This window comes from Enhydra lutris, unplaced genomic scaffold, assembly GCF_002288905.1.
Source record: "Enhydra lutris kenyoni isolate GAN:26980312 unplaced genomic scaffold, ASM228890v2 scaffoldscaffold17, whole genome shotgun sequence".
Taxonomy (NCBI): domain Eukaryota; kingdom Metazoa; phylum Chordata; class Mammalia; order Carnivora; family Mustelidae; genus Enhydra; species Enhydra lutris.
In genome coordinates this window covers 41,465,879-41,482,694 of record NW_019154101.1, presented here as the reverse complement: position 1 = coordinate 41,482,694, position 16,816 = coordinate 41,465,879, and the positions used below count along the sequence as shown (strand labels likewise).

The 16,816-nt window shown below is 38.9% G+C and overlaps 1 protein-coding gene across 1 annotated transcript in view; it reads right to left on the bottom strand.

Moving 5' to 3' along the window:
• LOC111147596 (uronyl 2-sulfotransferase) overlaps positions 1 to 16,816 on the bottom strand; it is a 290,452-nt gene that overhangs the window by 120,082 nt on the left and 153,554 nt on the right. Inside the window, exon 3 of the mRNA XM_022503723.1 lies at positions 3,692 to 3,847. Coding sequence (XP_022359431.1) covers positions 3,692 to 3,847 — 156 coding nt within the window. The remainder of the gene's footprint in view (positions 1 to 3,691; positions 3,848 to 16,816) is intronic.

Below are 16,816 nucleotides of genomic sequence, written 5' to 3'. Positions count from 1 at the left end.
TTTTGGCGATCTCACTCACGTCTTCTGGAAAAACAGTTCTCTAGCTTTCAAATTGTATATCATCGCCATTTTCTGATTTTCTAAGAGATTATCTAAAGCAGCCCAAGACACTGAAATCTGGTTTCAGAGTATACATGAGATGATGTGTTCATGGGCTTGCAACTTATGTCCCAGAAAGGTCTAGCATTTGGCCAGCAGCAGGTGTCCACACTCTTCTGTTGGGGTAAAATTTTAAACACATAAACTTCAGTGGTCTTTCTGTTTCTGTAAGGGCACATGTAATGGGATTTTTATAGGTATTGTAACATTTGGTGTCTTCGGTCTCCCTTTCCTTTTTAATAATCCCTTTAGTGTCTTATTCCATTAAATAGACTTAAACTTCGTATTGTGTGTGTGTGTGTGTGTGTGTGTGTGTGTGTGTGTGTGTGTCTAATGACAGCTATCCTCTAGGGAGAAATGTATGCACAAATTTGACTCTGGCCCCGAGAAGTGCCTTTGTGTATGAATGGAATGATATAGATAATTCCAGTCTTATGAGTGGATACTATTCTAAAGTTCATTTGTAAGTCAGTCGTTGGGAACTTGGAACACATTTTCTCATAAAAGAAATGTTCTACATGGTGGAGAGAGACCGGGCCAGCCCACAAGGGCCTGTTTAACTCATGCAGCACCTGAAGTGGGATTGTTATTAGCTGTGGGGAACAGTGTTTCCATAGGAACATGTCATCAGAGCTCCCCGACTTAAAGGTTGAGAACCACTGACTGTAAAATGTTAACTCATCTCCAAAATCACATCTTCCTTTTTCCTTTAATAAATTACCAAGCAGAGGAACTATTCTTACTGCAAATTATTTCTTGAATATACTAGGTTAAAATAATATTTTTTCCCTGCTTGTTTAATGCACTCCGTAACTTGAGCACAAGGGATGCCTGTAACAGGGGAAAGAGTTCCTTTTAGCATTCTTGAGCTTCTTGTCTCTGCATGTCCCACCAGTCAGCTAGAAGCAGAGATGCAGCTGTCATTCGCTACATTTGCTGTCACAGCCAAAATGTTTGTTTTTTCCTACCTTATCATTGCCTGCAGTTTTTAAGACTTGCCTTATAATTTAATAGGAATCTGGAATCATGAAGTAATGCTATACATTCCAGGTCACACTGACCACAGGAATCAGAAGTGTTTCAACTACACCATACACAGATTATGCTGGAAGTTATATAAATATATCATGGAATCACAGGGCTGGAAAGAACCTTAAAAGATTGTCTAGTCTGTTCCCTGGCTTCCAGACAAGCCAATCATTCCAAACAGATGAGAGCTAACCTCTCTTTTAAAGGAGGAGGATGACTCTGTCTTTAACCCCTTCTGGATTTAACAATGTATATACCATTAGTAAATTATTGTTATTTTAAAATCTAACATGCTTCTCTTGACAGTGACAACTGTATTTTACTTTCTCACATTTGCTTCTCACAGGAAACAAAGCAGATGCAAAGCCCCAGTTTAAACACCGCATTTTGTCCTTTCTCTTCTAGGACATTCCTGAACATCGCAGTATCTAACACTGTGGTGACCTTCATCCCTTCTCTCTGATTTGTTTGCGCCCTTTCAGCAGTGGACACTAAAATCAACCCGCATCGTCTTATGAGATATCTGAGAAGTGGGCATGCTTTCCACATGTAGGAATATTTAAATATAATCTGACACACAGACCCAACGACCTAGACTCCAAGGAAAAGCAAATTTAATAATTGTAATAAAATTGCAGTAACATAGGCTAATTAGTTAGTCACTTTCTTTCCGGTAGTGACAAGGGCATAACCAGCCTGATAAGATGAGCTATTCAATGAGCTAAGGAAATGAAAGAGAACCTAGTCCTTTTCAAGTTATTCATAAATGGTGATGTCCTTAAATGTTACCAAGTGTCATTTTTCTAGAGAGCCTACCACACAACCTGTAAGAGCTGATCTCAAAATTTTTTTTGCTGACTGGAAATGACTGTTCAAACTTGATGCTCAGAGACCCTTTAATGGAAGTTTTCAAAGGAAGGGGATTTTGGACCTCTGCCCTGGGAGACACTGAACATACCGGCTTTACGGCGAGTATGACTAGTTGTATTACTGTCTTAAGAGAGTCCTACCATCCCCCAAGATAAAAGACAGGCTATTGTAAATTGATAACAAGATGCCTTCTGTTTGGGAGATTTTGAATGCCTCAAAGGTGGGAATTATGTCAGAAAGAAGTGGGCATGGGTAAAAATTTCCATAATTATGGTTTCAATCTCATAGTAAACCATGTGTCTTGTTTATTCCCGAAATTTCTGTACTCACTGGGTAGAGTGATGGTTAATTTTATATGTCAGCTTGAGTGGCCAAGGGGTGCCCAGATTAAGTAATATTTCTGGGTGTGTCTGTGAGGGTGTTTCCAGATGAAATTAGCCTTTGAATCAGTGGACTTAGTAAAGCAGACCACCCTCCCCAGTGTGGGAGGGCATCATCAATTCCCTTGAAGTCATGAATAGAAACATATGAAGAGGAAGAAGGAATTCTCCCCTTTTTTTCTGCCTCACTGAGTAAACTGGGCTATCACATCTTATCTTCCCCTGTCCTTGCATTGGGATTTACATCATTGACTCCCTTGGGTCTCAAGCCTTCATATTTGGACTAAGACTGAATGACACCAATGGCTTTCTTGGGTCTCCAGGTGGTTGATGGCAGATTGTGGGACTTATTGGCCTCCATTATTGCATGAGCTAACTCCTCATAATAACCCCCTTTTTATCTATCTACTGTATCTATCTATCTATCTATCTATCTATCTGTCTATCTATCTTCATCCTACCGGTTCTATTTTCTGAAAAACTCAGAGTTATGCTGGTAGCTATCCATTCCAAGTATCTAAGGGGACAAAAGCAACTTGTTAAGACCAATAACAAAACTGACCTTGTAAAATGACCGTGAGAGCCTTGGGGCCTAACTTTTGGACATGAGCAAGCCACCTCAATGGAGACTGTTTACCCTGCTTTTGTAGAAGCTACAGAGTAAAACCTGTCTTTATAGCCTCCCCGCAGACTACAGCACCCCTAATCTTCCACCAGCATGCCCACTGGTATGACTTGGCCACATCGAGGCAGACTTCTTGCTAGGAAATGGGGTGATTCTTTGGCTTCCACTGAATATGCCAAGTGCTGCTTTGCAAGTTCAAGATCCCCTGAGCTCACCCATAGCAAGAAGGTCATGCTCCTCTATCACTCAACCAGATTCCTGGCCCAAAGAGAATTTTCTCTTTAATATGACCATAAAGACTTATGGCAATTGTGGAAAAAAGCAGAAAAAGAAATATGAAAATTGTTTTGTTATTTTTGTTGTCAGGATGTCAGCGTAATTTGTAGCTCAGTGGTGTAATTATTTGAGAATCATGCCTTGCTAATTTCAGCTAAGTAGACAGTGATAAGTGTACACCATCCTTCATCCATCTTAATAGAAGTATCCCTTCAGGGAAACTTCCCATCTAAAGACTTCCTTCAGATCCTTTAACTTAAATTTCCTTCTACACTCTGGCAAAAATACAGTATGATGCTGCAACTCTGGTATTCATTTGTTAGGTGTTTGAAGGATGTCTTATAAGACACCCACTAATTACACAAATGAATTGACACAGAAGTACATTGAATCACAGGCAAAGACAACTTACTTGTTCATTTTTAGTAAGCCTGGTTTTGTTGTGAATGTCTGACGTGACCAAATTGAATCCGTGCTTTTCCGACAAGATTCTCAGAAGCAAGACCACAGTACGACTCCCACACTTGCCTACTCTGTTGTACACCACCTGGCTGGGGAAAGGTAGCACCTGGGAAAGAATGAGAGAGCAAATATGAGATTTTGGTGTTATTCCTTTTGCTCCACAAGTAAGTGAAACCATATGATACTTGACTCTCTCTGCTTGACTTATTTCACTCAGCATAATCTCCTCCAGTCCTGTCCATGTTGATACAAAAGTTGGTTATTCACCCTTTTTGATGGATATTGTATTGCATATATGGACCTTGGGATGGGGGTTGGGTGAGCCTGGTGATGGGTATTAAGGAGGGCACATATTGCATGAGCACTGGGTGGTGCATAAACAATGGGTGGTGCATAAACAATGAATTCTAGAACACTGAAAAGAAATAAAATAAAATGAAAAAAAAATGAGACTTTGGGTTAGAGCAACTAGGATTCTTCCCTCAACTTCAGAACAACAAATGTCTAATCAGTCTAAATGAGAAGGGTCCTTGTCAAGTCAATGGGAGAATGTTACCTTCATAATATAACTTGAGAGAAATCTTGGACTTATTATCTCTCTTTATGTCCTGATACTTAAAACTGGTAAAATTTCAGGTCAACTGTAAGACTAATTAGGAAGCCTCTTTTGTTTCTTCTTAGGAACAAAATATACAAATATGTGCTTTGATGACAATATGCCTTTGCCAGTTATATTATGCTTTATTAGAACTTAATTTGTAGAGTGGTCATGAAAAAATCCAGTAACTAAAAATTGAGACATAAATAAAAACTCACAATAAAACTCACCCTTTCGAAGTGTACAATTCAGTGGTTTTAATGTATTCACAAAGTTGTGCAACCATCACCTCTATCTAATTGCAGAATGTTTTCATTACCCCTGGAAGAAACTCCATACCCATCAGCACTCACCTTTCATTTCCCTCACTGATTTGTCCCATGAAACCACTTATCTACTTTCTGTCTCTATGGTTTTCACCTATAACAGTCTGGACATCTCTTACAAATAAGATCATATGATATGTGACCTTTGTGTCTGGCTTCTTTCAGTTAGCATAATGTGCTCAAAATTCATCCATATTATAGTCTGAATCTGCACTTCATTCCTTTATATGGCCAAATAAGATTACATTGTATAGATATATCATATTTTGTTTATACGTTCATGAGTTGATGGACATTTGGGTTGTTTTCACTTTTGGGCTACTATGAATAATATGAATAATGCTGCAATGAACATCCGTGTATAAGTTTTTATGTGGATATATGTTTTTGATTCATCTTGTGTATATCCTCGGAGTGGAACTGCTGGATCATATGGTAATTCTGTTTAATTCTTTGGAGAACTGCCAAATTGTTTTCAATGCAGCTGCACCATTTTATATTTTCACCAGCAATTCATGAAAGTTCCTATTTCTCCACATCCTTGCAAACACTTGCTATTGCCTGTTTTTTTTTATAGCCATCCTAATGGATGTGAAGTGGCATCTCATTGTTTTGATTTGCATCTCCCGGATGACTAATGATGTTGAGCACATTTCATATGCTTATTGGACATTTGTATATTTTTTTTGGAGAAATGTCTGTTCAAATCTTTTGCCCATTTTAAGACTGGGTTGTCTCTTTATTATTGAGTTTTAAAAGTGCTATATTTATTCTCGATTTGTGAATATATGATCTGCAAATATTTTCCCCCATTCTACAGGTTTTCTTGACTGTTCTTTGAAGTCCAAAAGTGTTTAATTTTGATGAAGTTTAATTTATCTAAGTTTTCTTCAGTGCGCTATGGTTTTGGTATTACAGCTAAGAAATCATTGCCTAACACATGAATGTTTTCTCCTAAGAGTTTTATAGTTTTAGTGGAAACATTTAGGTCTGATTCATTTTGAATTAATTTTGTGTATGATGTTAGCTAGTGATCAAACTTCATTCTTTTGCATGTGAATAGCCATTTGTCCCAGCACCATTTATTGAAGACTATTCTTTCTCTACTTAATTGCTGGGCACCTGTTGAAAATCCACTAACCATAGATTTATGAGTTTATTTCTGGACTCTCAGTTCTACCCTATTGATCTATGTGTTTATTCTTATGCCAGTTCCACCCAGTTTTTATTACTCTCGCTATGTTATCAGTTTTGAAACTGAAAAGGGTGAGTTCCTCCAACTTTGCTCCTTTTCAAGATTTTTTGGCTATACTGGATCTCTTGCATACCATATGAATTTTAGAATTAGCCTGTCAATTTCTGTTTAAAAAAAAAAGGCAATTGAAATTTTGATATGGATTGTGTTGAAACTGTAGATCAATCTAGGGTCTACTGCTATCTTAGTAACATTAAGTTTTCCAACCCATGAACATGGGATGTCTTTCTACTTTATTTAGTTCTCATTTCATCTGTTTCACAATGTTTTGTAGTTTTCAGTATATAAGCCTCACACTCCTTTTACTCTTTTGATGCTATTTTGAATGGATTTGTTCTCTTAATTTCATTTTTGGATTGACTGTTCACTGATAGAAATAGTTTACTTTTTTTTTTTTTATATATTTTCAGCATAACAGTATTCATTGTTTTTGTACCACACCCAGTGCTCCATGCAGTCCATGCCCTCTCTAATACCCACCACCTGGTTCCCCCAACCTCCCACCCCCCCACCTCTTCAAATCCTTAAGATTGTTTTTCAGAGTCCATAGTCTCTCATTGTTCACCTCCCCTTCCAATTTCCCCCAACTGCCTTCTCCTAACTCCCCATGTCCTCCATGCTATTTGTTATGCTCCACAAATAAGTGAAACCATATGATAATTGACTCTCTCTGCTTGACTTATTTCACTCAGCATAATCTCTTCCAGTCCTGTCCATGTTGCTACAAAAGTTGGGTATTCATCCTTTCTGATGGAGGCATAATACTCCATAGTGTATATGGACCACATCTTCCAGGATCTATAAAGAACTCCTCAAACTCAACACACACAAAACAGATAATCATATCAAAAAATGGGCAGAAGATATGAACAGACACTTCTCCAATGAAGACATACAAACAGTTTACTTTTGTATATAGATCCTGTGTTCTCAGTCTTGCTGAATTCATTTATTAGCTCAAATAGCTTTTTTGTGTGGATTCTTTAGGATTTTCTATATACAAGATTGTGTCATCTGCAGAGATAATTTTACTTCTTCCTTCCCAATATGGATGCCTTTTTTTTTCTTTTTCTTTTTGAATTATCCAATTTATAATGATTTTGATAGACTAAGAAGCCATTATGAAAAGCCACTGATTAAATATTTATATCCCCAATAAAGATAATATTTCCATCTTGAATGCTCAACATTGAGTAACAATTGACAAAAGATCTTCAGAAGTCCTTCATTCAGAACATACCCTATAACAAAAGGCCATAAAAAGGCCCAAAGCTATAGTACAATATAAACATAAATATCCTAACTTGCCTACTGTATATAATATGAATTTTGCTATTATAATTACAGGTTTACTTACTTTTCTGAAATATTTTATATGCAGAGTAACATTTCATGAATTTGGAACTTGCCATTAGAGTAAATTTGGCTACTTGCCATTGGAGTAAAACACAATATCTGTATCACTCACTTAGCAATTATATCATGTACCATTTTGATATAATTTCTCCAGTATATATTTTTTTTTTGATGAGCAATACCTTGTTATTGTGGTGGTGGTTGTTGTTTTAGGACCAGTCAATATCTTTTATTGTGTGTCATACTGCTTAGAACATGCCATATACATATATATATAGGGCCTCAACAAACATTGTTGACTTCAATGAGGGATTTAATGTGCTGTTTAACATAACTCACACAATGATTCCGCTAAAATGTGAGACCAGGAGAATCTTCAAATACAGCTGACCTTTCTAACCAAATGATAATAAAAGGCATCAGGGTAGAAAGATAATCATTATACTAGGTCATTTTGTTTATAGTTTTGTCAGTGAGTGCCCAAAGAGTGTGCTGACTGGCAACAATGGCAGAAGTTCAGATATTCAGATAATTCATATATGGTCTTCCTCATGAGGTCATGATCTAGGGAGGTTGCAATATAATAGGATATTAACAGTGTTTGTAAGTTGGACTTCCCATAATAACCAGGTTGGAGTGACAGAGCTACCAATATAAACACAAATTTTCATTTCTCTGAAGAAATAAACGTCTTAAGAGTTGGGACGAATGCATCTTCCCTGTCTTCTAGCACAGCCTAGTAGAGCAAGGGAGAGCTGTTTGTTATATCTGAACTGCTGACTAAGAAGTAGTGAGTTATCACATTCGCAAGTGCTTTACCCCAAGAGTACAGACGTATCTTAGAAGATTTACGTGAAGTACTGAGGCACTTATAGTTACAAACCTTCAGTGAAAACCTTAATGTCTCCTGAAATTTCTGAGTCATTAACACAAGAGCAAGCTTCCCATCTATTTCCTTTTGATAATAACTAAAGATATTATCTATCTTTTGGTTATTTGTTAGTTAAAAAAAAAATGCTCATGGGGTGCCTGGGTGGCTCATTCAGTTAAGCGTCTGCCGTTAGCTCCGGTCATGATCTCAGGGTCCTGGAATTGAACCCCAAGTTGGGCTCCCTGCTTAGCAGGAGTCTTGTTCCTTCTCTCCTTCCAACCCAACCCCCGGCTCATGCTCTCTCTCAAATGAATAAGTTTAGAAAAAAAATCTTTTAAAAAAATGTTCATTCCAATTCTTTCATTAGTCTTGTGGGAGCTTACCAAATAAGTTATAAATATTTGTTATTTAAGAGGAACACTTTTGTCATGACAAGAAAAAAATGTTTTCACTACGTATGGTGACATATTTAACTACACCTACTGTGGTGATCGTTTTGCAATGTGCGTAGATATCAAATCATTATGCTGTATACCTGGAACTAATATAATGTTACATGTCAGTCAGACCTTAGTTAAAAAAAAAAACAACTTACATAAAAACAAAAATCCCTGCATTATTCCCACAGCTATATCTACAATAACATTTGAAAAGAAAAGAGAGCCTAAAATCCCCACTGTGACTGTATTTTTACCATTTCTTTAAACACCAATACACAGCTACAGGGTAGGAAAACAGCTAAAAATGTGTTTTTGGATGAAGCTGGAATCAGTCTGGTGATCGTTAAAGACACAACATACACCATCACAAACATAAACCTTTCTCAAAGTTAGGATGGGGCTTTTAAATCATTTTCTAAAAGAACCTATGTAATGCTCTGGAAACTGGCAAATTTAAGCAGGCGAAATCAATGTGTTGATGTTGGATAAGGTGATAAAATTAGCAACAGCAACAAGTTGATTCATCTCCGCTTTGGTAGAGCTATAGATCGGCTCCTGAAGGTCTGCTTTAAAAATCATTGCCAGTTTTTATTTGAAGTGTTCTTTCTGGAAAAGAAGGGGGAAAAGGAACTGATTTTTATGAAAGGCTGACCCTGACCCTGTCCTAGGCTCTGTGCCATGTAAACGCTTTTAATCCTTGTTAACGACACTGAGTCGATAGTGTGTCTTCATTCTAGCTGGGCATTTCTCTGGGAGGTTAAATTACCAAATAATTTAAGTGTCACTAATTGCACCTAAGTAACTCCCCTGTGTGCCCCCCTCCTCTCCATAGATGATAGACTCACAGAACAACAGAGTTTGAGTCTAGAGCAATTATGAATAATCCACCCACTCCAATCCCCTCCTCACCCCAGCACTACTGCTCTCTGTCACCCTCACGCCCAGCCCGATTGTGTTTAGCTTGGCTCGAGTTTCCTCTTATGATGTGTTTTCATCCTCTCAACTACTCTGTGAGGGAGATATCATGACTATTTTTAGATGAGCAAACCAAGGCTCAGAGAGATCAACTGGCATTCTCAAGATCGAAAAGTGGCACATAACAACTAAAACCCAGCTCGTGGCTCTCCTGACCCCTAAGAAGACACTCTAATAATATCAAATGGTGAAAATAATTTTTAGTATGACTTCTGTGAGAGAGACTATTTCCTCTTTTATATCTTGCATGTGTCCAGCTCCATTAAATGCTATTTTGTCAACGGTCAGTGATCACAACCAGTGTCACTGGCCATTACTCACCCATTACCCAAGTCTCTGCAATGCTCAGGTGGAACAGACAGGAGTTGAGTAGGCTCTCATTCTCCTTCCAGAAGACATGTTTTAGAAGCTAATGCAATTCCCAGAATGTCAAAGCAGCTAATGAGTGAAGAGGAGAAAAAAAAATCCAGTTTCCCCTTTGCTCCTTCCCCCAGTCTACTGTAGGCAATCACAGAACCTTGGATACTGTGAACCACTTCCACCAGGAAAGGGAAAACCAGAAAGCAATAAGTCATAGTAAAACATATATGAAATCCTAAATACACTTGAAATGTCTATCAAGACAAGCAAATGCCTTCAGATGATAAGTTTGATGACTTTCAAACGACTCTTAAGGTCAACCTCAATAGCCCCATCCCTTTTTCAACAGATATTTGACAATTGTCAGGAGAAAAACCATATCCCAACTGGAATTACATACAAATTTTGAACATTTACTCTTTCTTTGGATGCCCTATAAAGAAGTACACACTGAAAGTCCTTATCCTCCCCCACTCCCCAAATGATTCTTCATTCTTGGCAACTATGGTTATATGAATGTTATGTCTGTGGTTTCTATTTTATGGCCAATTTGTAAAAGTGAAGGGAGCTCCAAAATAGTTCACTCTATGAATTATATATTTTTATGTTGCCTGCCTTGTAAGTTCTGCAAATGCCACAAATCCCCAGGGACTGACAGGCTTGTGTAGAGCCAAATAAACAGACGTCTTTCCAAAATCCTGAGCACAACAGTAACTACCACCAGATGACGTCCACGGTTGCAATCGCTTGTCCCTGGTTTGCAACGAGAAGGGGGATAAAGAAGACTTTCTAGGTAAAAAGCAAGCTTGGGCTGGACCAACATTTTCACCGCCTATGATCACAGGACTCTCTGGGGAGTGGTCTTGTTAGAAGAATTAATGTCAATCCCACTTATTTTTAAGCTTTTGCAAAATGACATTTAATATGGTATGTTATAAGCTGCGGTTCCCAAATGGCTGTATATTTGAATTACCTGTGCAACTTTAAAGCTACAGATTTCTGGGCCCCACTTTAAGACTAACTGAAACAGAAAGTCTAGGAGGAGGGTCAGAAATCCAGCTCTAACATGCTTCCCAGGAGCCTTGGCTACCACTAAGGGGCCAAGGTTGGGGGGAGGGTTGCCTACATAAATGCTGGAGGCGAGTTGGGGGAAAGCGTGTCCTGTCTTCCTTGGGTCTCCCTGGAGTGCTGATGGCCTCCAACCCGAGTTAAAAGTCATGATTAGCCTGACAAATACTCTCACTCCACAGTAATGCCTACTCATCCGGGCTGGTTAGAGAACAGGTGTGCTGGCTAATGGGAATGCATAGTAACCTACTGAAATTTATACTAAACATCGTCAAAGCATTAGACCTAACAGTTCTAATGTTATGCTGAAGATGAAATGGCTTTCTTTGAGGAACAAAACTGCACCATGGGATTTCGACAGCCCCTTTCTCCCATGGCTGCTCATACTAATGTGGGCACACTCAGGGACATAGCTGCTCCTCACTGTCCTTATGACTTTGAGCAGCAGTTCAGATCCACCTGGTGAGTCCTCATTTTAAAATTTCCCAGGACACTGTGGTGCTAGGAGTCAGCCATGTCACACCTTCCTCATCCATAAAAGTGGAGGGTTGAGTTAGAAGCCAATAAATGATCCTCTTTTTTTTTTAAAGATTTTTATTTATTTATTTATTTGATAGAGAGAGATCACAAGTAGACAAAGAGGCAGGCAGAGAGAGAGAGAGAGAGGGAAGCAGTCTCCCTGCCGAGCAGAGAGCCCGATGTGGAACTCGATCCCAGGACCCGGAGATCATGACCTGAGCCAAAGGCAGCGGCTTAACCCACTGAGCCACCCAGGCACCCTGATCCTCTCTTCTTGAACTATTATTCATTTTAACCTATATTGCTGTTAAGATATAACCTGGAAATGCCTTAAAAATTAAAACTAGATTTTAGTATTTTTCCTTGTCAGATATATTCATAAAAGAAATAGAAAAAAAAAAAGTTCCAGTAATTTGTGCCGAACTTTTGGAATGTGGCTCTCTTTTGGAACCTTTGACATTTCTGTCCATGTCCCACTCTTGTTTTGGCTGGTCATGTAATAAATCTTCTTTGATGTTCTTCTTATGCTTCTCTTCCTCCCCACAGTGTTAATCACTTCCAGCTCTCTGTTTAAAACCATCACCAAACACCACAGCCTACGTAGAGCTTCAACCTTTCAGTTGAACTTGATAGAACTTGTTGCTGACTTTTGCCCATCAAGCCATGCTAGGTCCTCTGACAAATGCATCTCCGTTTGGTAAGCACCATCAACTCTAGAGATCCCTGGGTTAATTCCCTCCATTCTAGAGGAGGAAACACATAGGACTCAATTAAGAACTTAGGGCACCTGGGTGGCATGGTTGGTTAAGCATCCAATTCTTGTTTTCAGCTCAGTCATGATCTTAGGGTCCTCGGATGGAGCCCCATGTTGGGCACCATGCACAGCAGGCAGTCTGCCTGAGGCTTCTCTCTCTCCTTCTACCTATCCTCCCCCAAGTAAATAAATAAATAAATAAATAAATCTTAAAAAATCCTCTATGTTCCCTCACTGCCAAACCTCTTGAATAGAAAGTTCTTTCTATCCAATACTCAAAAATGGTAACCCTGTGTCTTCTAATTAATTCATAACCTATCTTCTCCCAGAAGGCTTGCCAAGTATGAACCTTATGCTTTCTCCTTTCTCCCTGTTCCCTCTTAAAGTAGTCTCATGTCTAATGCTATCTACAGAAAGACGAATAACTACAAAGCAGTATAAGCCCATCTATTTTATTCCTGTAATAGATTAGATATTTTATGTGCATAGTGGGTATTTAATAAATATGTGTCTATTACTTAGATAGACTGGATAAAAATACTATTAAATGTTGTAATAGAACATATTGGTCATTATTAAGGATGCTCTTTTGGTTGTCTTGTTTCCTAAAACTATAAGATATATCTATCAACTTTTCTCAACACTCCTATTCTGGAACACTCTTACTTGCCATATTACAAAAGAAAAAGTTTGGTGATAGAGAAAAAGTTCCCTGATTGAAAGTCATAAAACTTTGACTTTCCCTTCAACCAAACTAGTTGAATGACCTTGAGCAAGTGACCTTGAACAACTTCTCTGGGCCAACATTTCTGCAAGTGCAAATTGGGGATGTTGAACCCAATGATTTCAAGTTCCCTCCCCCTTCACGTCCCATGATGTTAAGGCAGGACTGCACAATATTTACAGATGTTTGTTCAGGGATTTATTTGGAAGGAATCTTACACTTCTAAATATTCATTCCATTCTGATCTACCTAATGTCCTTATCTCCATTATATACATCATTATGTTATTTGCGGGAATGTAATACCTTTTTACTATAACAGGATCCTCATACAAAGAAGCAATTTTCACAAGGAGCCAGAAGCAATTTTTGGATGTGATGATTAAACCATTAAAGTTAGAACTCTGAAGTATTCTTCAGGAAAAAATGAGTCCTAGCTTGATTAAAAACTCAAATTTCAGATGACCTTGGGTGATTGCTATCAATGCCATGGACAAGAAGATGAATACTTTCAAATTTCAAACTGACAAATGAAAAAAAAGTATTAAGAAAAGACAGATTCACTTTTTAATTCTGCAACCTTCTCGATGCTTCTTTGTCTGGCCAGTATACGAATCACAGGCAAGAAGAAGCCCATAATCTGGGTGTCTCATTACTCTAGAATGTTACAGTTTCTTATGTTCAAACCTCAGTGTGGTCTATAGAAAACTGAGTCCATGGAATACTCAGATGTTTGACAGAAAAGAGGAATGATGTCCACATGCTGCATGTATGAATCATGAGCAGAATGTGGGGGATGGATAAGCGTTACAGGCTAAACCATCCTGAAAGGAATATTTCAAAGTGGGCTTAGTCTTGCTTCTACATGAGCATGGTAGGTCAACTGCATGTGTGCTCAGAACCTCTTTCCACTCTTCTAAGGGGTTGAAACCCTCTTGATGGCTTTTACAATCAAAATCAAATGGAGAAACTCAGTATGGGTTTGGCACTCCTATTTAACCCTCCTCGTCCTGTGTATATACCTTGAATGTTTTGTTGAGCTCAAAGACACTGTAAGTGATATTGCTGTAGTAAATCTAAGCCAATTCCAGCCATTTCCAGCACTTTCTTATATGCTATGTATTCTGTGATCTACAAGTTCCTTATTAAACAGAACTCAGAAAGTGAGCTACAGATTTACTGGAAAGAACAAAGAAGGAGTGGGTCCTCAAATTAGTTCCATTTTTAGTATTAACTGATTCAATTAACTTTTAGGTTAAGTTTTAGACCAGGATATGGAGTTATGATGATGCCGTTGGGTAGATAATCTTTCCACCAGACTCACATACTCAGTTTTTAATTCTCCATTCAGATCTAAAACACATTTTGTCTTAATCACATTTTTCTCCAAATAAGACATGCATAGACATTTTAGACTTTTAAGATTTAAGAGTCTGTTCTAAAGTTAAGTTTTATTTCTTTTTTGGGAAAATTTTATTTATTTATTTATTTATTTATTTATCAGAGAGAGAGAGAGAGCAGGCGCAAGTAGGGGGAGTAGGGGGCAGAGGGAGAAGCCGGCTCCCCGCTGAGCAAGCTGCCTGATGTGGGACTCGATCCCAGCACCCCAGGATTATGACCTGAGCTGAAAGTAGATGCTTAACCAACTAAGCCACCCAGGAGTCCTACTTCATTTCTTCATATGTGTTCTTTTTGCCCTCCTTTTTAAAATAAGAATTTATACTCCGAGCCCAATCTAAAAACTAATTTTTTATAACGTAATAGAGGAGAAGTGTAGACTATTGATTGTAAGTTTCATAAGCTATAGTGGGGATTGCTGGCGTGGACCAACTAGTCAACTGGTGGTGGGGGAGAAGAGTCAGTTATTCTCATTACGAATGTCACAAGAGAAAACTGCCCTCACTGTAAATAGTATAAAAGCTGGGGGAACAGCCCTGCGTGGCTGTCAATACCCCCACTCTCTCATCTAAGCACTGTGTAAAGGTTTTAAAGACCAAAGGCTTAGATTCACTGCTCGTTGTGAACCACATCATTATTTTCCATGTAAAATGTCTGAATCAAATTTTAGTTTGAGTGTGAATTTATAGCAAGAAACTTATTCTTGGATTCAAATGATCATTGTTTAAATTCCTTGGCTGAGTTTAAGGTTTTTATAACATAGCCCACAATTTAAAATAGTGTGGCAGATTGGTACAGTAACCGTCCCAAATTAGTTCTCCCTCACTCTATCCATCCAAAATGTAACCTCCTTCCACATGGACCTTGAGCCTGGCCACACAATCTGCTTTGGTCAATGAGATGTTACGAAGCACGATGCAGGCAGAGGCTTTTAAAAGAGCTTGCGGGGCACCTGGGTGGCTCAGTGGGTTAAAGCCTCTGCCTTTGGCTTAGGTCATGATCCCAGAGTCCTGGGATCGAGACCCACATCTGGCTCTCTGCTCAGCAGGGAGCCTGCTTCCTCCTCTCTCTCTCTCTCTGCCTGCCTCTCTGCCTACTTGTGATCTCTGTTTGTCAAATAAATAAATAAAGTCTAAAAAAAATTCTTTAAAAAGAGCTTTCACACTGGGTCTGGACCCTGCTTGCCTCTGGGAGCCTTTCCTCTACAATATGAACTTAGGAAAGCCTTCAGGCGCATAAGAGACCCTCTGGAATATTGAAAATTCTGTGACTGGACTCAACAGATAGTTCCTGAGCTCCTTACAGAGTGCCCGTCATTTGATTAGTGGAGAGAAATGAACAGATTATTGCACTGATTTGATTGTCTGCCTCTGACTAGACTCTAAATTCCATGACTGTAACGGCACATCTGCTTTTCCTTACCATTGCAGCTTCAGTACCCAGCTCAATAAATAGCTATAAAATGAATGAATACAACAAAGGCTATGACAAGTACCCTATCCCGTGTGAACTCACAGTCTAACAAAGGAACCAAACACTGGCCTGCTGGTTCTCAGACACTGTGGAAGTGCATACAGTAATAGGAGAAGAGGAAGAAGGGGTGATGAACTTGGTCTCGAAGGCTCAGGGGAAGTTTCACAGAGAACATGACCTTTGAGATGGGCCTTGGTATTCTCCAGAAACTGGGCAACCTCAAATCAGCCATTCTCCTTTTGCCAAAGTACACCTACCCGATTCTTGTTGGTTGGAATTAATAAGGAAATTTCTAGCCCTCCATGCTTGACTTGGCTATGCTGAGTTGGCTTCTTGGCATTTTTCATATTCTTGAGAGGTGTGTGTGTGTGTGTGTGTGTGTGTTGCACATGTGTAATGCAAAGAAAATGCATCATGTTAAGTTCATCAGCTCTCTGGGCTAGTGTTACCTCATGCCCACCAGGCATAGAGATAGGCCAGGAAGACTGATGACCTGCAGCTCTCAGAACGACTGACTTAAACGTGGCTAAAGAATTTCCATGGTTGCTTCATGTAATATCTCCCTACATCAGTGAGGGTGCTCTTGTTTGCAGGTAAGAGAAAACCCAATCCAATGCAAACAATAAGGAAAACATAGTCTCCTACAAATAAAGAAAAGAAAAGATATTCTCTTTCAAAATAGAAATTGTTAGTTATGGAGATCTTAGGACCCATTCCACATCTTTGTTCCATCCTGCTCTGCCATTGTAGTATGTCATTATTGTGCTCAGACTAGCATTCCTCATGTTTCATAATGGCTGCTGCAATTCCAGCCATTACATGCAGAATGACACAGTCCATGGGGAGAAGAGACTATCCTTCTTGGATGTTTCATTTAAGAACTGAAAATCTTACCTAAAAGGGCATGAGAAAATTTCCACTCCCATTTCCTTGGCTAGGTCCAAGCCAGCAGCCCTCTC